General features: G+C 28.2%; 1 protein-coding gene across 1 annotated transcript in view; it reads left to right on the forward strand.

Moving 5' to 3' along the window:
* Window positions 1–24385, forward strand: part of LOC142332181 (stromal interaction molecule homolog) — a 159444-nt gene that overhangs the window by 72289 nt on the left and 62770 nt on the right. The window contains exons 3-7 of the mRNA XM_075378461.1: window positions 4127–4246; window positions 13736–13848; window positions 15965–16080; window positions 19824–19993; window positions 22135–22287. Of these exons, the coding sequence (XP_075234576.1) occupies window positions 4127–4246; window positions 13736–13848; window positions 15965–16080; window positions 19824–19993; window positions 22135–22287 (672 nt within the window). The remainder of the gene's footprint in view (window positions 1–4126; window positions 4247–13735; window positions 13849–15964; window positions 16081–19823; window positions 19994–22134; window positions 22288–24385) is intronic.

Genomic DNA, 24385 nt, shown 5'->3' on the forward strand with positions numbered 1-24385 from the left:
CTCGGTCGGTTTTACTTCGTTGAAGGTACGGTGACATCCATCTCGCCGCTGTGCCTGTCACTTCTGACCGATACACTCCGCTTAAAACCGGGATTATTTGTTTATTAAATGAAGGATTACTTAAACAAAGATAAATATTCGTGAAAGATTCTACTGTTTGCTGTACAGCAGAGAGTAATTAGATATTTCTGCAGTGTATAAATGTTTATTCGACAAGGAAATCAGTCAGATTAATACTCGATCGAAGGCGTATGACAGTTTTTAAAAACAAAAAGAAGGTAAGGAAAAATGAATGGAAGCATTCGACTCATCGTAAGGATAATTTTATTCTCAAATCGTATCGAGAATTAACGGTAGAAACTTTAGACAGCAACGAAAGTACGAAAGAAAAATTGAAAGCTTTATCAAAGCCAAAGGAGAAGACAACACGATAGTGAATAAATAAGTAAAAAATGTTTTCTCTATTTGATGAACTAAACGTTGTAAAAATTAAACGTAATTGAATGTTATTATCGTGGTAAAGTAAATTTTTGTATAAAGAATTGTTCTTTTGTTTTTTTTATCTTTGACATCGCAGCTTTTAGTTAATAATTCGGTCAGAAATTATAATTATTCCCGTATTCGGCTTATCAAGATGAGTAAGATAGGCGTAGTTTTTAATTTTTTTTAAATAACAGTTCTCGATTAAAATATTTATTACTTGGAAAGCGGCCAGTAGCTCAAAAATGCCAAAATCGTACGAATTCTTCGAGTAAAGATTAGTCGGGTAGTATTTTTAGATTTTATCCCCGCATTTTACGTAGGTGGAAATTCAAAACTTTGGTTAAAAAGTATTCAAAAAAGGATACTTTTCTTTAATTTCCCTCAAATTTAGACAAATTTCAATAAATAAAATAAAATTACATCGGTAAACAGAAAAGTAGTCTGGTATTGCAATAAGACCGCCCGAGTCTTTTACTGTTATTTTGATGCCAGTTATTAAGTGTCAAACATATTACGACGCGAATAGATACAAATTATTGAAAATCGAGATAAACGGGACCTATTAAAATTAATGTAATCGTTAAGCCGCAAACAATAAAACATTTCATTAATCTTATAAATCTATTTCGATGATGAAAAAAAGGAAATCGTTTAAGTCGATCGTCTTCCGTTTGTTCAAACGAGCCGATTTGCATAAAAACAATACCGTAAATTAATAATCGCCAAAATATTTTTGCTTGTTATTACTTAATATTGTCCTGCACGTTTGTAATAAAAATATGATAATTTTTGTAAAAGCTCTGTTAAAAAACGTTTTTGCGATAAGTTATCGCAAAACAAAGCAAATTTGTTTGTAATCGCTACATATAACCCATTCTTGTTTATTTATTAGCGCTGCGAATAATTTGAAATTTTTTTTTTATCGCCTGTTATAAGTGTAGAAAATTATTTTATGAGGAAAACAGCATTATAAATCTTGCGAGTTAATTTACAAATTATGTTATTATTCTCATTTATTAAATAGATTTGGTTGTCAAGGCCGTATAATAAAAGAATTAGTCAGGAGGCGAGTTGTATTTCAGTTGTTTTTCGTACTTAGTACGTTCATTAAGACGCCGGTTGTTAAATACAGTTTTGCAGGTAACGCGTGCGTAATAGCTGATGATCGTTTGTTTCGATCGGTGAATTAATTCAATTATAAGTTAATCGTTGTTTTTCCTGTATCGCGTGAAAATATTAAGAATAAATTCTTCCTCTGAATTCAAGGGATTAAAAATTATTTAATTTTAGATATATATTTCTATATCTCTTCTGACGAGTGAAATTCTTTTGAGCGACTACAAAATTATCGATAATTGTCTATTTCTTGTTTCGTAAAATTTATTTATAAACGTTTTTCTAAAAATGTTGTCAACTAAGTGAAATCAGATTTGAATTTATTTTCATGAATTTTCTTTTTTTTCATTTTAAAATAAACGGCAGGGTTAGAGAGAAAATAGTTCACGTAACGAAGTACTGGTAGCAAATAGTTTTATGATAGACAAAGTTGTTTTCTATTGTTAAAAAGTAACAAAACACTTCAGTTTCTGGAAAACTATATATACATTCGATTTTTAACCAGTTATATCAACAGATATATTTTATAGGGAAAAATTTTTATTATAAAAACAAAGTTGTAGAATAACATCGGTTTCTGAAGCGCCAAAATTTTGTTTGTAACTTCTTTATGTATAGTATGTATAGTCTTTAATAATGTATCAATTTATAGCTTATAGTGTATAAATTTATAAGTTTGTTTAGTTTTTCAATAAAATTCACATTTTTCTGATTTAAAATCTTTATTCGACTTATTAACTCGCGTAATTCACGCACCTAAATTTTAAAAAAAAAACATCAAAAATAAAATATTCCTTTAAATAAATTTTTTTCTCATTTAAAACATTTTAGTTTCATTATAAATCTATGTAAAGTTGTTTTCTAGCGTAAATCGTGCACCTACTTTTACTTAAAAAAATGTCAGTCAAAAAATTGCATGAATTACACGAGTAAATATGGTACGTATGTGATGTGCCGAAACCGTATCGGGTGCAGACGTTCTGACACCGGTTGCAATTTACTTAAAAATAACAAATCACATTTTAAAATATCATGGATCCCGTTCTAGAGTTCCTGCGGGAATTAGTGAAGCGGCTGCTTGTCACCTTCTTCACCGATGCAAATGTACAGTAGCATATTAGATTTTAGAGTTCACCAAAATCAAGAACTATACATTACTGTGAACGAAGCTTTCATTCTGTTTGTTATAAAAACTGGCCGTACGGTAGGCATCATTACTCCATTACTCCATTACGGAAAAAGAAACTTTGAGATCGTCGTCTTTTGTATCTCAGTCGCTTTACATGCTGGATAACCATAAGAAAGACTAGGACGGATGGTGAAAGCAAAGATTCAGTTTCCTCTTCAGATCGCATTTATTAATATCGTTTGGAATATTTGTGATTATTTGTTTTTCTTTAGTAGGATTTTCAATGTATTTCTGGAAAGAATCTACGATTACTTAATTTAAATTTATTTTAATTTTATTGCCGAAGTTTCTTTCTTAATGAAGTTTCTGAATATAAGCGAAAATGTAGGCTCCGCTTTGCACATTTAATATTTTTATTTTCCTGATACTTATGCGATCATTAATGTATAAAACAGCTAAAATTAATTTTAAACAATGAAAGGAATTCAACGATAGAAAATAAAACAAATATGTCCATTACCTTTAGTCCTTGTACAATAGTTATATAAAAATTTTCAGAAACAAATTTTGTAGGGAATAATTAACTGTAATTTAGTTTCCAGTTCATTCTCTTTGAATTTTATTAAACTATTTTTTTTAATTTCTTTAAAAAAATTTGAGGATATACTCTAATAAAAAAAAAATTTCTGCTCAGTCAGATTTTTGTTTTTTGCTCTTCCAAAAAAATTATTCGTTCTGCCAGAAAAATTAATGACAAACCAAACAGACAGCAGTAATATGCACGCAATTATTTCTACAATTCTTCATATCGCCTGTAATGATTCTGGCATTGTCTAACCAAAATCTACAGAACATTGTGGAAGAATTGATCAGTGGTGTTAGAAAGGTGTGATCTGCCTACAACAGGACTGTGAAATGACACAAACTACCTGCACTCAAAGGAGTGAAGAGTTTTTCCACATAACAGGTGTTCATCCCGTCCTACGATTCCTTTATAGAACCTGGGTTTTTTAACGGGATTGCAATAGCAAAAATTATTTATAGTTGGTTTTGCATCAACAAACTCAAACATTTTCTGAGACAGGTTGCTTCCCCCGATACTGAAGAGCCACTTAACCGTGGAACTCAGGAAACCTATGGAAAATACTCATCTGTCTCGACAATGACATTTCAAAGTATCTGACTGAAATGTAAACAATTCAGTTAGATCTGTTCACTAGACGCTCAAGGAATCTTCATTATAGAAAACAAAAAAAAATTTTTTTTTTTAATTTAACTGGGCTTCCTCTCCTAATAGATAACAACCAATAAATGGAACATTGTCAGGTAATTTGGCAAATTTAACTCGGACAGTTTTTACTTTTTTTTTTTAGATTAAATATTTTGCTCTTTTTTCAGTTCCTGAGAGAAGAATTGCAATACGAGGATGGAGCTGAAAAAAGACAGCGCGCATTCCATCGGAATGATGATATGCACATAAGCGTAAAGGAATTGTGGGATGCTTGGTTACGTTCTGAAGTAAGTACTTTGTTTTTTACTTTTTCTTTAAATGTTGCCTTGCATTTATTTATATATGTTCTACATAATGAATGAGTAGAAAATATATTTCTTATGGTTTGTAAAAAATTATGTAGGAAAATTTAGTCTTAAAATTATTAATTATTACTAAGGCTAAATAGTAATTCATTAGTGACTATTTCTCTTACTATTTAAAAATGTATATCGTTTATAAATTTGTTATTTGCAAAAGTTTATTTTTTTGTGATTCACTAAAATTTAAGTTTTAACTATTTATGTTATTCTGATCTAATCTAATCTTATATTATCTGATCGATCTGATTATAGAATTATTTTTTTTTGTGTTATAATTTGACATCAGTCTTTTGTAGGCATTTCAAATAAACAAATATACATTATTGTGATTAGACGGTCGAATATATTGTTATATCCATTTAGCTTGTCTTGAATTTTATAAAGAGGTATGCTAAACTTTTTTCTTTTTTTTTCATATGTCTATATGTATGTTTATGGTCTGCTATGTTCAGTTCACAATGGGATCTGATTTGAATGTAATGTTACTAAGATTTTGAGGACAGTTGTTAAATATTGTCGCCTAACCACGTCCTTTCATCTATGTTGTACGCCCTTTATTCATATATTTATTTATGGGCTCACTATTTACATTTTTTGTAATTGTAATTTTCTTAGAACATAAATAATTGTTGCAATAGTAAGGGATTACTTTAATTATTATGTCATTTTTTTATTTATAATTTTTAAAATTATTAAATGTTATTTCAAATTTCAATTCTACATGCTCTAAATCCAATAGAATTTGTATTCTTAATATAATTTTCAACTTTTGTTCCTTATTTCTCATGCACTGTTGTTTTAATTTACTGAAGTTATTCTGTAATCTACTACACATAAAAAGGATCAAGTAAGAACTCTGTGCTACCATAAATAGCTACGCTGCAGGCTAGATTAGATTTATTAAGTGGATTTGTCTAGTCCTGTGCATCTCGCTCAAAAATGGGGTCTGAACTTCTGAGACTTCTTACTTAATTATTACATCTTTCATAAGATACAAACCTAACAAATCAGAATCATTATCCAGAAAAGAAAATATAATAAAAATGATGCTCCTTTGATATTGAAACATTGCACATAAAGGAGTTAACCGGTTTTAAATTATCATAGTTAAAATACTGTATAATAGCCTAGTTTAAAAAAACTAGCATTACATTCTCAAAAAATTCAACATTTTTTTTTTGTTTAAAATTATTGAGCGATTAGATTAATAGCTGTTTAAAAACTGTCTATTATAGAACAATAGACTTTTAAAACAGAAGTCGTAAGTTAAAATCGGAATATCAAGAGTCTGTACAAAATTTTAAACAGAAAAATTATAAGCATTCATGCATCATATTTTCTGCTGTTAAGTACTATTGTACAATTTAAAAAAAAAGAAATACTTTTAGCACAATAATCAGTTCCAATAAGTAAAAGCACAGTAAAATTTAGCAGTAAATATAATTTACAGTTACAAAAGCGATACAAATAAACACAAATTAAATTGTGGCTACTTATTTATAATGCCAGTGATTAACACCAATTGATCTCAATTATTTAAGTAGTGTAACAGCTTTAATAATGCATATACTCATACATATGTATGGGTATAATGAAATATCATAAATAAGATGTAAAAAACAAACTTACTAGTAAAGTTTTATGTAAATATTAAGATTTGATTCTCATTACTGCATTTTTTCTATACTGTAGAAGGAATCACCCTTCCAAAAAAAAAATTGGATATAATTAATTAGTTTGGCTCAAAAACCGTTTACAAAACTGTTCACTTAAAATATAAATGATTATAGCCATTTTGATGGTTAAATGATCAGCATGTTTAGAAACATTATTGATGATGAGAATGATGATTATAATTTATTATCATTGATTGTTTAACAATTGAAACCGCCATCAACGTTTAGATTTTAAGTGAACATCTTTGTTGTAAATGGTTTTCGAGCTTATTATTCTCTTTTTCAAATTTATTTCAGTAAATAAATGTTTAGCATCACCCCTTATTTATAATGCATTATAGATAACACTGAAGGGGGTTCCTGTTTGTTATTCAACTTCATTTTTTTTTTTATATCGGGCAAACATTTATATCGCCCGAAACCAAAAAAGGAAATGAAAAATTGTGCTAGTTTTATTTATTTTCTTTCAGGATTTACAGACGTTGTTCTTGTTAAAAAATTAATTTTCTGAAACAGATTCTATAAATTTTGTAAACAAATAAAACGAAAATAAACATTTTTTTTATTTCTTTATAATATTTTGTTATGTTTAAACTCTTAATGGAAAAAGTATCCAGTAAATTTTATTTGTAAAAATTCCCAGAGTGTCATTAAAAGGGTGTCTCGCTAAATTCAGTCTGTTCATTAATTGCAGTGTTTTGATAAGATATGAACTGTCACGGTGAACCCTTCTGGATCTACATTCATGAAATGATGAAAATGTTTTACATCTGTATAAAGATATAAATATAATGTGATATAAGATAGTGAGTGATTAGTTTTAAGAAAAGATGAGAATCTTAAATGGCTATATTAATGTTGAGAGGTTATGCCTGATTTTTAAGGGTGGTACATTCAACATTTGTGCAAGAGTTATATTCCATATGACTCTTCCATTTTGAGATCTAATTTTGTTTTCTTATTTGAGATCCAATAATTTATTTTTTTTGAGATCCAAGTAATACAAAGATTTATGTTTTTTAAATGTACTTTGCAATATGAATTTTAATACATTCTAGGCCAATTAATAACATCAATGTTACTGAAAACCACCTGTTGCCGCTAGATTTGGCTAACAGTACTCTTTGTGAATCAGTGTTCCAACAGCTGTGATGGTGAGAGGCTGCATTGTTGACTTTCGTGCAGTTGTATAACGTTGTGTTATACTGCTTCGACAAACTTCTAAATGGCAGATTTTAAAAAGCAAAAAACCAGCATCAAATCTTGCTTCATGCTTAAAAAACAGGTGCAGAAACCCATCGCATGCTTGTGGAAACATTTGGTGACAACGCTATGAGTAAAAGTAAAACTTTTTTGTGGTACAAACGATTCAAAGATGGACAAACGACAGTCGATGACGATGAGCGTTCAGGAAGACCATCATGATGATTGTTTTTTTTGACATCAAAGGCATTATCCAGAAGGAATTTGTTCCTCTTGGTCAAACTGTCAATGGGATGTTCTGTTGTGAAGTTTTGAAGCGGTTACGCGAAAGCATTAGGCCCAAACATTCAGATCTGAGGGGTAACAACAGCTGGGTTCTGCATCATCTTAATGCTCCCGCACACACATCGCTAGCCGTTCTGATTTTCTTGGCTTTCAAAAAGACAGTAGTGATTCCCCACCCACCCTATTTGCCTGAACTTGCTCCGTGCGACTTTTTTCTTTTTCCGAAAATAAAATTGCAATTGAAAGGCCGTCATTTTAACACAATTGAGGAGATTCAGGAAGAAACGCAGAACGTGCGTAGAACACTTACACCTGCAGACTTCCAGGGATGCATGGAATCATGGGAAAAACACTGGGATCGCTGTATCAATGCCCAAGGGGATTACTTTGAAGGAGAGTGGAAATTATAAGTTATGGTAAGCTATTTTATTTTTATGGTAAAATTCCCCGAACCTTTGGGTAGCACCTCGTGTATATGTATATATATATGTGTGTGTGTGTGTATATGTGTATATATATATATATATATATATATACATACACATATATGTTTGTCTGTTTGTGTTATTGCATCACGCGATAATCAACTGACCAATTACTTTCAAAATTGCAGGATGCATTCGTGTTATCCGAGAGAAAGTTTTACCATCGACCGAGGCCCTAGCTCCCTTGAAGGTTAAGATGTTAAAAATATTCATTATTTCTTAACAGCGACTGCCTCTCCCTGACAATTTCCATGGCAATACAGTTTGATTGTTTACTTGTTGCAGCTTAATATATTACTGCTAATTTACAATATTCTGGTTTAGATAAACCGAAAAATTTCATTTAAGTTCTCAATTTACTCGTACTTTATGATATAATTTTTTTTTTTATTTGCTCAGAAAGTAGAAACTATCAAAAAAAATTTGTTAAATTTTGAAAGTCTAATAAAATAAAAGATTAATGCTGTTAATAAATAAAGAATAAATCACTTAAACAAATAGTTTTATTATTGTAATGCGTATGCTATTTGATGATTTTAGGTTGTAATGTTAATGATAATGTATATATGTTTATTCTATATTTATTATAACAGCTTTATTTTTTGTTCCGCTTTAGTACTCTCATTAACAAAATAGCACTTTAAAATGCTTCTGCACCTAAAAAAGTCTCAGTTTTAAACTTGCAGGTAAATTTTATTTTTAACTAGTTTTTATTATTCAAAATAAGAATATTAAATAATTATTCTGATAGCATCATAAAGTACATTATATAAATGTCAATATAAGGTAAATTTTAAATTTAAAAATTTAAGATTAAATTTTACAAATTAAAAGATAAAAGTAGATGCGTTTACAATCCATACTAATTATTTAAATACAGCACATTAAATAATTATAATAAGGTGAATACATTCAATATAAAAGATTACTATAAAATAATACACAATTCAGATGCTGCCATTGAAAATAATTTTTAGCACATTGTACTGCGTATTGTACGAGATGTAGATAGATCACATTTTCTTTTTGTTTTTAATTAATATTATTTAAAAATTCATTAACAGAGTAATATTGTTATTGTAAAAAAAAATTTTTCAATTTTATTTCAAATAAATTGTTGGGAAGATTTTTCAAACAGTTTGGCAATTTATTAACAGAAGCGTAATAAGGCTATTTCTTGTCAATCAAAGTATTATGTTGAGTTGTATGAAAACAGTTCCATTGTTTGGTTCAGTAAAGGTGGATATTGTTATTTTAAAAAAAAAAGTGATCATTCTTTTTTGGAAAGATTGCACATTCATAAATATAAATACAAAGATTAGTTAATATTTCTCAATATAGGTCTACACGATTCATACTTATCGACACCACATAATGATTTAACAGCCTACTTCTGAATCTTAAAAACTAGTTATGACTTTTTTAGAGAGCCCCAAGAAGTTTCAGTATATGTAATATGAAAATATATGCAGGAATAATAAATATTCCCTAATGATAACAAGCTTAGTGTTTTATTAAGGCTCTTTAGAGCCTTAATAAATGTTGTATTATGGCTTGATTTTGTTACAAGTAAAATAAATTTTATCATCTCTTGAGAACATATCATGTAATAAAACATCCAGAAATTTCACTTTGTGGGCAGTGGAAATACTTTTGTTGTTGATAATTAGAATTCTGTCTATGTAATCAGCAATGTTACGTCTACTTGATAAACACAGTGCAACAGTTTTATCCATATTTAAAGTTAGGTGGTTACAGTCCATCTGGTAAATACTTTTTGAGCTTCTATCATACAGTTTTCAATTCCTTTTAAATTATTATCTTCAGATAGAGATATAGTTGTGTCATTTGTGAAAAGGTTACAACAAATGGCTAAAAATTATGTAACAGATCATTAGTAAACAAAAAAAAAGCAGGGTTCTGAAAACACTTTTGAAGCACTCTACATTCTACATCTTGAAGTGAGAATTTAAATTCTACATGTGCATTCTTTTTGAAAAATGAATTTCAACTACTTGTTTACAGTTAGATAAATTTTTTCATGAGATGCTTTACTAAGATTGCAAAAAATTGAAAATGGAATCTTTTTCTCTCTATGGAATTTAAAATAATTTAAAAAAGTGGGGAACAGCTCTGTTGGTAGATAACACTTTTGTAAAAATCATGCTGAAAGTTTGTTAGTTTGATATGCTTTTCTAGAAACATTAAAAATCTATTTTTCATGATTTTTCCTAATACTTAAGAAAATACATACAACAATGAAATCGGCCTACAATTTTGTAAATTATGTATTTCATTGTCATTTTCTGTAACTGCTTATATAGTTTTAGATTTACTGTTTAAATTAGATATTAAATTATCATACTATAATTTTTTAAGCAGTGTGAATAACTTTTGCTTAATTTTTTGATAATTTTTCAAATAATTCTAGAAGTAATCAGATATTATATTTATACATTTCACAGAAATTTCTTAGAATAGAGATACGTTTTACATTTCTTTTAGTAATCTGTGCATTTTTGTTTTTATATTTAAATTGTTTCTTTTTTAATGAAAGGCAGGCTAGAGAGAAAGCCTGCTGAATCTCGCTAGTAAATTATTAAATGTTTCATCGTAGCTGATTTTTTTAATACTTTCCCAATTTGTTTCTGACAGAAAGTTTTAATCAGATTTTTATCAATCTTACTCTTGAAAAATAAAAGTAATAATTTTCTCGTTGCACATTTTTTCATTAATAATAAGCGATGTTATAGCAGTTTGACAGTTATGATCTGAAAGACTGCAATCTACATAATGAAAATTACCTTTTGATAAATTTTAAAAATATTTTCTATTTAGGTGGCTGATGTTAGTTCTAGAGCGTTTGCATTTCGACAAAGTAAATGAATAACAATTGTTTTCCACTCCCTGAAAGTAGTTTGTAATTTATTATTGCTCTTACATTTTTATCAAGCATTTTATTATTCCATGTTATCAGAACTTGAATTTTTGAAAAGTCGGTTATGTAATAATCTTGCCGAAGTAAAAATTACATTCACTAATATTTATTAAGAAGTTTGATTTAACCAAGTCATTCTCAACTTCACTTACAAAACTATAATAGTTTCATATTTACTTCATTAATTTCCCTAGAACCTTTAAAAAGGATTCAATTACACAATATTTAAAAATTCTAGTGAATTACACAATATCAGAGGGCAGGATTTTTAAAAATGCTCTTCAGTAATCTTTTATGCTAGGATGTTGGTTTTTGTTCATTTAACTGACTGTTATTTCTGTTATAGCATCTATCTTTCTGTAATTTTTTCCCATAAGCATTTATAAAATTTAATTTTACTGTATTGTTTGTTTTCTTATATAATTTTTTCAACATAATGTAGCGGATTAATGTTGGCCTCTTTCTCTTCAGTTAAACTTTTAAACATATGCTTTTATTAATCCATTAAATATTGAATTATTATTAATAAGAAAAACACATATATGAATTATATCTCCATTTGTTAACATAATTTAGCTCAAGAAAACAGATAGTATAATTTGAAAACTAATACATCAGCGTAATACTTACAACAACAATTTTGTTTAAGAGAAATAAAATGACCTTGTTTGTATTAGAAAATATAATTTCCTTCATTTTTTTAATTATTTTACTAATTTTATAATCTTTTGCTGTAATCGCATATAAATTGAAATTATTGCATTTGGTTTTTTAAATATTTATATCTTTTTTATTACACTACTTTTATTAAAAATGTTCACTTCTACTAATCGATGATGGTAATTTATGAGCCAAACCAATCCTCTCTCCTTATCCTTGATCTCTTTTTTCTCGTTATCAGTTACAGGGTTATAGGTTTGACCCTGCTTATGCTTTAGGCAACAGTGCAGTTCTTCATGCTTTAATGTCAGAATTTGAAAATCATTTCAGTATCCAATAGCTAAGGGGAACAGGAACTCTCCTTCCTGTGCAGCGGCTATGCAACAAGTATAACAGAGATATGCCTATCATGTTAAGCCGGGGTTCCTAATCAAACCTGATAACTAAATAATTAAATATGCTCTCAACTTAATAACATAAAAAATGCGTATAATAGAAACACAATTATCATCGATTGTGAGTGAATTGATCTATTTTTGACACAGAAATTTTGGAGATTTATTTTTTATTTAAATCTTGTAGAACAGTTTCAGGTCATTCAGAAGAGGATAGTAGAGATTATGATCCTAAAACTAGATGTAGATCTAGTTTTAGATTTTGAAAATAAATATTTTCAAGCGACCTGGCTAACTCATTCAAAATTTATCTTGAATTTAACATATGCTTGCTTTTTAGATCACGCTATAATCCTACCCTAAAAAATTTACCATTTTAAGACAGATCTGTGAAGAACATATAATGATTACCAATGTGAACTGCTAATGTGTAATCTTATATTAAGAAAATTTTTGGGGTTTTTGTAAATGCATTACATTGTTCTTTAGACGATTAGGAAATAATTAATTTGTGCCTTTTAAAATTTAGTGGTATAAATGTTGAATTATTATTAATTAGAAAAAAAATATATATATCTGATTACCTCCAGTTATTACATAATTTAGTATAAGAAACTAAAATTTAAAAGTAAGAAGTAAAGAAAAATTTTTTCCCAAAAAAATCAGAATTACTATATAGTGTTAAATAAATATTCTACGTCTTGAGTTTCTTAATTTTATAAAAACATTCCAAAAATTAATTATTTTCACTGACCCTGAAATTGGATATTATAATGGAAAAAAAATGAATTTTTTATTTCTTCTATCTGTTAAAATAGGAAACATGAAGGAAGCTAATATATAAATATAAATATAATATTTAAATAAAAAAAATGTTTTTTTAACATTTAAACAAACTGTTTTAACTTTTCAAGTTTAAACAAATACAACTTCTAAGCTACACTATTAGTGCAATATTTATTTTTAGACAATTAAAATGAAAAATATAAATATATATATTTTTACTATCCAGCTCTTATATTAGCTTTTTAAAAACTAAATGTAGCAAATTTTATTTTATTTTTTTCACCAACATAAAATTTATTCGTCTGTAGCATTAACTAAATATGTCATCTGCTTTTGAAAATAACTGTACTACCCAAGAAAATGAGTTTTATATCTTTTTAATTTGATTAAGAACAATTTTTTTTTAAACTTTTACCTTTTTTACATTTTGGATATATTTTACATTTTTTATAACTATAAATTTTCTATAAAATTCCTAAAAAGTTGTTTCGATATGATTTTTACCTATAAAAAGCGGTTAATCTACTACATATTTATTATAACTGAGGCTTTGCCTGAAAAATGTTTTGGCATTTTCCCATAACATTTAAGATAAAGTAAGATTTTATTAAATCCTTTCCTCTATGTGCTTTTATTATTAATATGACTCCTGAATGTGTAGATACCAGAAATATCTTTTACACAATGATATGACTATTTTGGCTAACATTTATAATTAGTAACAAAACAGGATTTCACCTCTGTTAAATTTGTTAAAACATAGGAAGGAAAATAGTATTTATTCCTTGATATTATTAATTATAGACAATCTAATTTACATGACTTTTTGAATACCCTGTTTATAATCTCTAAATAATTTCATAAATGTAAAAATTATTTTCTAGAAAAAGGTCATATGTTTTTTCTCAAGTAATACTTGTGTCATTGATTTCACTGATTTTATGTAACTCGATGATATAATAATTAATAATTCATGCTAATGATAGGTGCACAACTGGACGGTTGAGCAGACCACTGAATGGCTGGCAACAAATGTCGAATTACCGCAGTACGTACCTGTATTTATTCTAAACAAAGTGACTGGAGCTACTTTACCGAGGTCAGTTTTCAAGTAAATTATTCTTTACGTTTTGACTTTGTTATATGTATGTGTATTTATTCAAAAATATAGTTTTAAAAGGTAATAACCACCGAGTTAGTTCAGTAAATATGTTTGACCTCAGTACTTATCTATCAAATAGAAGAAAGTGTAATGCATAAACAACTGTCAAAAATATCAAGACAGCTATATTTTACTGCAACCTGAAGATAATACATAACAAACTGCAAATATAAACAGTCAATCAGTTTCAGTCATATCACTTTCAGTATATAGTGAATTCCCAGTATTTCATTTTTTTAGCAGATTTATTTTTAATCCTTTATTAGGTGTGAGACTAATCCTGAAGTCAGGTGCTTGGTACCCGATTGTGTATTATTTATGTTTATTTTTACCTCTTAATGATGATATTAAAATTATTATTAATTGTATTGTTACATCGGCTGATTTGTTTATAAATGTTGCTGACAAAGCTTAATTTTTTTTATTAAAAAATTAAGTTACTTTACATATTTGTAATTCTTTGCCAGGTTTTTTCTGTTAAATTTTCTCATAGTACTGAATGTTTTTACTGATAATAGACTAGTTTCATAATAATCCTTGCTATAATTTCTTACTAATTAAACAAATTAAGGTTTACAATGAAACTGAATTAATGAAGTGAAAATTAAATTAAAGTATGAATCTCAGTCGATGATCATAATAGATTGCATAAGATCTTGACAGTGTCAAATATAGTCTTCTTAGAAGTGATATTCTACTGTTTTATAAATATTGATTCCACAACACCAGAAATTATTGACTGTGAAGAAGGCACATCTGTTATTTCTCTATGGTTTTTTGTTGTTTTTATATATTTTTTTAACTACAGCACATGATAAATTTACATCAAAATTAATATTTGCTAAAAAGTATATAAAAAGAGTACCCAACAGAAAGTGGTGATTCAATGAGTGCTATTTGTTAACAATCAAGACTCACACTATTTTGAAGTAGAAAACATTGTGAAATATTATTACGTATATGTCATCCTTAACAAGTTTCATAAAGATCAGAAAACATGTTTGGTGATAACTTCATGTGAATTCACGTGTTACTGAATTTAAAGAAGAATCTAAAGAACATTCATTACATGAATCTAAGCAACATTTATTTCGTAAAGTGAAATGAGTGATGGATTGAGGAAAGACTAACAGAATTCTTCATCGACAGGATGAGAAAGGTGGTGTTCTCTGTTCTAAGAAATATGTTGTAAAAATGTTGGGTGACATGTTCAAAACTTTTCTTTTGTTACATTTGAAATCTCTTTCTGTTGGAAGTTATTATTACAAAGAGTTAACTACATTTTACTTTTCATCCACCCCTTGTATCTTGTATCTTGTATCAAAAATATCTTTAAATAATAAATAAAATTAAATATACCACCTCCATTTACCATTTTTTTTACTTAACTTAAATAATGTATCTACAGTTTTAATTTATAATATGTAATATTGTGAATTTTATTTTAATATCGTATTTTATCAACACAGATCAACCTAACAATAGCCCATTCAAAATGGAGTAGTAGGCATTATTTTTATTTAATGATTTTTCTTGTCTCTAATTTTTTTTTTATTCATCGGATCATACTGCAATTTACATATTACAATATTTTATTAGCTCAATATTTATTTTTGCCCCAAGAAACATTAGTCATAAGTCTCTTTACCTAACGTTCCTGTGGACTTCTTCACTGAAGGAGATGATAAATATACATATGTCATAATGATAAATATACATTCATATATGATAAATATACATATGATGATATTTAGAATTATGTATTTTGCTGTGATTAGACAAGTATAAAGTGAAGTAAGATGTAAAATCAGTATATTTATTTATAGGAAAAAGGAAAGATATAGCGGAAGGTAAAAGAATGAATATAATTGGAAGATTCATTAGGTGTTATAAAATGATACATTTTTTATAAACAATGAAAAATTTAAGAGTAATTTGGAAATCCTCAACCAGTGTCAAATGTATACAGTAATATTTTACATTCTTCTTTTAATTTTTTAAGTGAAACTTGCTCTATTAATTTAATTTCTACAATAATCTTTTTTTATTACAGATTGGCTGTAAGCAATATGCAATTTTTAAGTAATGTTCTTGGTATTAAAGATCCTATACATAAACAAAAGATCGCACTCAAAGCTATGGATGTTGTTTTATTTGGTCCACCAAAAGGTACTTCCTCTATTTATTTTTATGCTTTTTCTTATTAATTTTTGATTTGTGTATTTGAAAATATTTCTGTTTATTTTTAAAAATATATTAACATGTTTTATATCGATTCAGTTCAATAATCCTAATATAGTACCTAGTATACATTCTCACTGTCCCTTAGGTTTTGAATAATGGCTGATAGTATCACTGAGCAAACCTGCATTTGGGCTGATAACTTTTATATATATATATATATATATATATACATGACGGTTATCTGAAAATTAATATACATTTTAGATATGGCGTGCGAGGAGTAGGAGTAATGATCCCATCTTGTACAGCAGTGAAATATGACTGAGAATGCATCTAGCAGTGATAGAAGGAGATGGGTAATGCTTTTACTTTTTTTTTATATCATCACAGTTTAAGATAGATCTGACAGTTGAGATCCTGCAAGTTGAATATAAACCAACATAAACTTTATATATAAAGCCATCGTAAACTTTCTGAAATTTACTAAGAAATTAATGATGGAAGAGGATGTGAAATAGTTGTGGGATGTGGAATGATGTTTAGAAAGAGTGGATCGATGTCCATGTTGAGAAAAGTGGCCGGTTGACTATCATTGATGATGAGAATTTCAAAGATAATAGATTATTTAACACTTAAGTGCATCTTGATTACTTTCTTCAGGTCTGTCACTCGGTCTTTGATTAAGCGATCAAAGTAATGTTTGGGCCATCGTAAATTATATACCTATTTTTTTAAACTTGTTTCTTGAAATTCAAGACACAACAGATTAGGTCGTCGTTAGCCCTTCTTGAGCATTGCAGTATCCAAGGTGATGCTTTAATTGAAGATTATGAGTGATGAGACTGGTTTTAACATGGAAATGTAGAGACAGAAAATCAGTCATCAGAATGCGGGCCTTACTCACATGCCAACAAAATAAAAAAAGGGATTACGTACTTTTTCTCCCAGGAGAATCGTGGCTTCTCTTTTTAGACAAAAGAGGAGGCTTCTCGATCAGTTTTTTGAATGTGTCATAAAATTTAAAAATTAAATTTTAATGTGTCGTGTTTAAAATTTTAAACAAATAAAAATTATAGACAAACATCATGAAGTGTTGAGCTTCAATACAATTTTCTTATATGGTTTAATGCCTGTTCGAAATTAACTTCAACAATTCATGATGAATGTTTGTTGATCCTCCTGAGAGCCTGAATTTATCTCATCCTACAAATTTTCAGTCTACGTGTGCGCTGAAAATTTTCAGCGCACACGTAGACTGAAAATTTGAGGAGAATATTGTCTCCTACAAATAAATTTTTACTGCATTCTGATATCTTCTGCTACATATACTAATAGAACAGCGATTTCAACGACTTGTTTTATTGCATTATTGTTCATTTCAGCCTGCTAACAAAATTTTTATACTAAGTATATATACATATGTATAGGATGTTGATCGCATTAAAATTGTACCATTTCATTTCGTACTTTTGTAGTTAGTGTTTTTACCATGCTCCTTTCTTCCAATGTTAAGAGAAAGTTGTGGGGATGGTAAATTATAGGAATATGCACTGAAAATAATAAAATCAGTTAAAGAAATAAATATTTAAATAATGAAATAATTACATTTAAACTAACTTGATCACAGAATTAAAAGCTGTAATGCTATTTTCTATATTACTATTCTATAGTAGTTTTCAAATCAGTTATAGTCAAGAAAAAATTCACTTAACAATGATTCTCTCTATAAATATATTTTGAAGTTCTGCTTTTTTTCCTAAATATTTTGAATTATTTTTATTTTTTCAATAAGTAAATAATCCAGGAAAATGTTTCAGTCAAATGAGTAAACTCTTTTTTATGTTTTATTTTTTTAAATTCCATTTTGTATACATTTTTTAGCATAAGTCTTTTTTTTTCTAATAATGAATGAGATTGTTTACGATTCATTGTAATTCACAGCTGACGTTTATTTTTGTTTATCTTTGTGCAAAATATCGCTTTTAAAAGCTGACTTTAATTTTTATTATTTATTTAAATGACTTTGATTAGCGCTTTGTTTATATTTCTTTGTTCAGTTTTTATTATATATTATGAAAGATAGTTTCAATGAATCTGATAATAAATGTAGATTTCATACTGAAAAACTGAATTAGTCGTTGTAATGCGTAAAAGTATTTGATTCTAAATGTCTGCTTGTATTAAACTATTCTTAATATGCATTTCTATTTTTAATTCTTTTTTCTCATGGAAACTAAATCTTAAGTTCTAAAACCAAAAATTTTCAAAAATCTTAAGAACTAAATCCAGAAGACTACTTAGAGACCAAAATAGAGAAGTTATTTGTTATATTATGTTGAACTATATTTTTATATAAAAAAGAAACTTTAATATTAAAAGTTAATAATGTAATCGATTATATTAAAGAATGTAATGCAAATATGCAGACCTTAGCCACAGAGTTTTTTACTTTCATGTTTAAACATATCGATAATACTTCCATATTTGATAATGTGTATGCATTTAATAGTTAGCCACACGTCACAAAGACATCCTCAGAGTAGCCAGTGGATATCCTGGGAAGTTTGTTGAAAAGCCCCATGATTATTATACAAGGCTTATCACTAGATATATAAAACATTGATCTTTTTTTATCCCAGGGGGATTTACCTACAGAATATAGATCATCCTACAGGACATTATGGGATATGATATTTATAAACCCTAGGACATCCTAAAGACATTGTCTTGGATCTCTTACTATGATATTCTGAGTAGTGTATCCTTTGGATGTGTAGTTTGTACTCCACAAAACATCTATCATCTATAGAGTATCCAATAGGAACTGCTCTAAGTATGATTATACGTAATGTTATGTTTGTTAGATAATATGAATGAAGTTCTTAGCTGTACTTGTAAGTACTGTATAAATTATACACAATTATTTAAATAAAATTATAAATCGATGGATTTTATTCGTTTGTACAATATGTTCAATAAACTGCTGATGGTATAATTTAGGTAGTCAAAGACAAAAATAATTTTGCTCTGAATGTGACCTCATATAAAGATTGGAGCAAGATATTTTCTACTGCATCGGTGACAGTTGTCTGTAGGTAGCCGGATATAGTGTAAATGCTAGTGGCGGCTTATTCAGTGCCACTGATATATTGCATGTAAATTAAAACTAAAAATTTTAAATTATTGGTATTTGATAAATTTTTTTCTATTTATCAATTTAACTGAAACATAAAACCAAAGTTTTTAAAAATCTTATGCCGTAAAAGATCTACTGTGATTTAAAGTTCTCTTCTGCATAATCTCCTTTGAAACTGTGATCGGCAAAATATGATTTGCCGACCAGAGTGGTAATGTTTTCACCTTCCATCCTGAAGATCCTGGATTTGTATCCCGATCAGGAATGGCATTTTTCAAATGCTATAATTTCAGTTTTGTATTCCCATCAAGCATAATGCTTATTTATGTGTTATAATTTATACTCAAAAAATAAAAGGTGTAGATTTATAAATTGCCAGGCATGAAAAATATATTTTTTAACATTTATTGTAATGTTAATCTTATTTTTTGCATAAAAGAACATTTTTGTATTTGTAGGATGTTGTATAAAGTTGTTTATTAATAAATTTATATATTCTTCTTTTACATATATGGCATATGAAATGGGCATAATTTAATGTTTACAGAAGTGTTATTTTTATTATTATGGCTAACATTTATGTTTATTTTAGACACCACACATCATCTTAAAGATTTAATATTGGTTACATTATTGCTGGGTGCATTAATTGGATGTTGGTATGCGTATCGGCAAAATAAAATTTCAAGAAAACATTTAGGACGTATGATGAAAGATATGGAAAGCTTACATAAAGCAGAAGTTGCTTTAGAAAATTTACAGGTATTTGTTTTTGATTAATTTTTTCTCTTATTTTGGTATAATTTTAGTAAATAATGTAGTCATGGTGGTTCTACTCTTAAATCTGTTCTTAATGATGTTCTGTTTAGTCAATATTTTTCTCTTATGTTTAAGAACTATTATTTGCACGCGTACAGTATGTATTTTTCTTTATTTCCGTTTGCAATGAAATGTTCTTCGATCATCAAGTATAAATCCCATTATTCAGTGTTATTTAAGTGACTAATTTTCAGAATTAGATGCAGGAATTGAATTTCTGAATTGGTGTAAGGTTTTTTTTATGTATTCTGATGATCTATTTGGCCTAAATTGTACTATTACTTTTAAGAGGTAGAAATTATTTCCTAATTCTCTAGATAGAAGTTATTTCTGTAACTGAAAATTAGCTTATTATTATGTTACATTCAACAAGAAAAATAATGTTTAATCGAAGAAGCAAAAACCTTTTTGTGTATAATCTTGAGTAATTTAAACATTTTTGTATTGTTTTAAATGGTGGAAAATTTTATATTAGCTGTTCAAGAAATTGTTTACTGGGTTTACTGTGACTTAACTTAAGTTATGCTTCTTAAGTAGAAATAAGATTATTGATTGGAAGGAAAATATTTCCATTTCTGGAAAGGATAGTATTTTTGTTTTCCAAGTACAAAATTTCTGGATGTTTTGTTAAATACAAACGCTCATGGAATATTCAAAGTGACTTTTTAATAAAAAAAATCAAGCTGTACTGTTTTACTTTAATGTTTCTCAGTAAAACAGTAACCTTTGTCTCCATTATTAATTTTTTTAGTGCCTATCCCATTTAAAATTTGTCATCTGATGAATTTCCTCAAAAAGTCAGAATTGTTTAGCCTCCATAAATAAGAATCGTGTAACCTATTATTTAATAAACTAAAAATTTTAACTTACGCAAAACATTTATTTATGTATGAATGTGCAAAAAAAAGTAATTTATCTTAAAAAAACAGCATTTCCTCTACTAAACAGACAAACAGTAGTACTGTTTTCATATGGTACAACATAATGTGTAGCATGCAAGAAAAGTTTTTCTTTATTACACTTTTATTGCCATTTATTATATTAATTTTAAAACCACTGAACTTTTTGTATCTTTATTTAATGTTTTCAAATAATTTTCAAAACATTTCTGAATTTTTTATTTATTTTGGGCACTTTAAGACCACGATCCAATCTCATCATTTACTTTTTTACCGTTTTCTCAAATCTTCCAATCATTTCATATTTGGATCTGAATTTTTTGTTCTTGGAAACCCTCTAACATCATAATTTTGGTTTTAAAGGTATTTTTAACATCTTTTTCTTTTATATTTTAACATTTTTAAGCATTTTTTAACACTTTTAATACAGTTTATTTCTGTTTTCCTGTTATAGAAAAAATCAGAGATTTGCTTATTTTTTCATTTGTTTTAACCCATTCTAATAAGGTGACCAAAGAACATTAATCCTCACTTTTTCATTGTTTCCATTATTTTTTCCATGTTTTGATATATTTCATTTTTACTTCTAAATTTAAGTATTTTTCTATCTTTTACATGACCTAATATTTTTCTAATTATTTTTTCCTTCCTTTCTATACCTGCATTCATATTTAATCACTCACACATACATAAACTATGTTGTTTTATTATTATACTATGTATGATTTTTCAGTTTTTGGATTATGCATTTTTTATGTATGTATTTTTGATTATTCCTTAAACTTTCTCATATTTTTGAAACCATCAAGTATTACTGATTTTTCTAGCCCATTTTTCTGTTTAAGTTCACCTATGTCAGAATTCTATATCGTTTTTAGTTTGTGTTTTTTACTTTTTTGCTGTTTGTGGGTATTTGTGTGTTTTTAATTCTTGTCATTATTTTTGTCTTTTCGACTGATATTTTTTGTCCAGTTTTATTAGCTATTGTTTACTTTATTGTTATCTTTTCGTTTTTAATATTTAAAAAATTTCACTTTCATCTTTAATTTTGAGTAGTACGTGCAAAGTTTAAAGTTGAAAGTGCAGTTTTTCCAGATAATTTATTTATGATATTTGTTTCTTGTTATAACATTTCAAGATGTATATAATGTAGACATTTATGTATTTGTATTCTGCTGTTTTCAGAAAGAACTGGAACGAGCTCGACAGGAGCAAGAATATGCGACTACAGAGAAGCAAGATCTTGAGAGGAGGTTACAGCAGCAACATAGCAGCGATTCTGAATTGAGAACATCATATTCAGATCTTGAAGTTTCACAGTTGAAGGCTGAAATCGAGGTACCTTACTGTTAATAAATTATTTAAGTTTCCATTTGATTATGTGCTCATGCTATTGATATTTTCTGTCTGGCCATCAAATCGCCTAAGTATTGATAATGTTAGTGCATGTTGGATATACATAATGTTTTTAAATTAGTTATACTAAGATAACATTTAATTATTAAGAAAATAAAGGGCTTAATGAATTTTATAATTTCACCAATGATTACAGTACATTTTCAGTTTTAATGCTGCTTAATTTACTGATGATATGACTGCTGGTAGGCATATAAATTTCATTAAAATGTAGCAACTAAGATGTATGCAGGTGAGAGGGTATGTTCAGTGTTTTTATGGTCTCATTATTTAACCGTCACTGTTAAGACAAATTAAGTACTGTTAATTAACAGGAAGAACCACCCCAAAGATTGTCTGTTTTTGATCAGTAATTTTCTTGAAACTGACTGTGACTTGGAAACAGAAGGCCAAATCAGGGTAGACATCCAGTTGCAGATAACAACCGAATGATTACAGCATTTAGTCTACACTTGTTTTAACTAAAAATTAATTAAACAACCTTAGTTTAGAATTGAGTATTCCCAAGGCTATATAACAAAACTTTTTAGCAACATCTGGAAGTTAAACCAAACATTTTGATTAAGCACACACATGATGAAAATTTCTTTAATGTTAAAAGACAGAGTTACTTTTGATCTGGGGATGGGAGAGAAATATTCTAAAAACTTGAATTTTTTTCTGAAAATGCTATATTTATTAGTGTAGCCTTGTAAGTTTATTATGTTTATAGTGTGTGTTTTAGTATATTGCTTTTAGTAATTACATTTATTTTTAAATGTTTAAAAACTTACAATTAATTAAAACTTTAGTTTTTAAAATCCCTTTTATTTCAAAAAGGGATAGGCCAATATTCTGCTATCTCAAATTTCTTTTTTATTTAATAAAAATTTGTTCATCAATGTTTTATTTACTTTTGGTTTTCCAAGATTTTGATCTAAAATTACTGTTGATTCACAAGTTATTTTTTTATGGGATGTTTATTCAACACGGTCATTTTTTGCAGTACACATGCCATCGCCTTCTAATTTGATATATAAATTACTATAAATTCCTCTCTTTTCCATAACTCTTTCATTATTTGTCTTTAATGAACTGTGGCTCTTCTCCTTTAGCATTCCAGCAATAGATACTGGAAGACCAGCCTTGGCAGCCAATTACCTGCCTGTCGTTCTCATAAAATGACCTCATGCCTGCAACTTTTTCTTTTCTAGGATGTCAATAATGTTCCATTCTACTTTCATCCTTATTTCCTTGTTTCTAACCTTATCTGACTTTATGATTATTACATCAGTCTCAATACTTTATTCATCCTCTTGTTTTCATCTAAATTAAACAAATAACCCTATATATATATACACAGCTCTCCAACATGACAACACGAAACCCACCGGATTGGTCTACTGGTGAACTCGTCATCATACATCAGCTGATTTCAAAGTCAAAATTTCTAAGGTTCAAATCCTAGTAAAGACAGTTACTTTTACACAGATTTCAATACTAGATTGTGGTTCTTTGGTGGTTATGTTTTAGTTAACCACACATCTCAGGAATAGTCAGTCTGAGACTATACAAGACTGCACTTCATTTACATTCATACATATCACCCTCGTTCAATCTCTGAAAGTAATACCTTATGATGGTTCTGGAGGCTAAATAGAAAAAAGAGAGCTCTCCAACACAGCTTTTAAAATTGAATCCTGAGAACTTACTGAGGGGGCTTGAGTGCTCAGTGATACAGAGTAGCTGGATCGACGATATAACCATTTCGGAGCGGTATCTGTGGAGAAGCAGACTAAAAAATGATTCCTGAAAGAGGGCAGCAGCTCTTTCATTAGTTGTTGAGGGCATAGGTCATTTGAACTTAAACGGCCATATCCATATCAACATCACTCAATCTTCTGAGTACTGTGCAGCTGAAAGCAGTGGAAAATTATGGCTGTTTTTTTCCCCAAAAAATTTGGCTCTGCATTTTCATGTGACAAAGATGGAGGCACCTTCCTTGGTAAAATATTCCAGAGATAAATTAGTCCCCCGTTTG

Source organism: Lycorma delicatula, chromosome 11 (genome assembly GCF_047948215.1).
Source record: "Lycorma delicatula isolate Av1 chromosome 11, ASM4794821v1, whole genome shotgun sequence".
Lineage (NCBI taxonomy): Eukaryota > Metazoa > Arthropoda > Insecta > Hemiptera > Fulgoridae > Lycorma > Lycorma delicatula.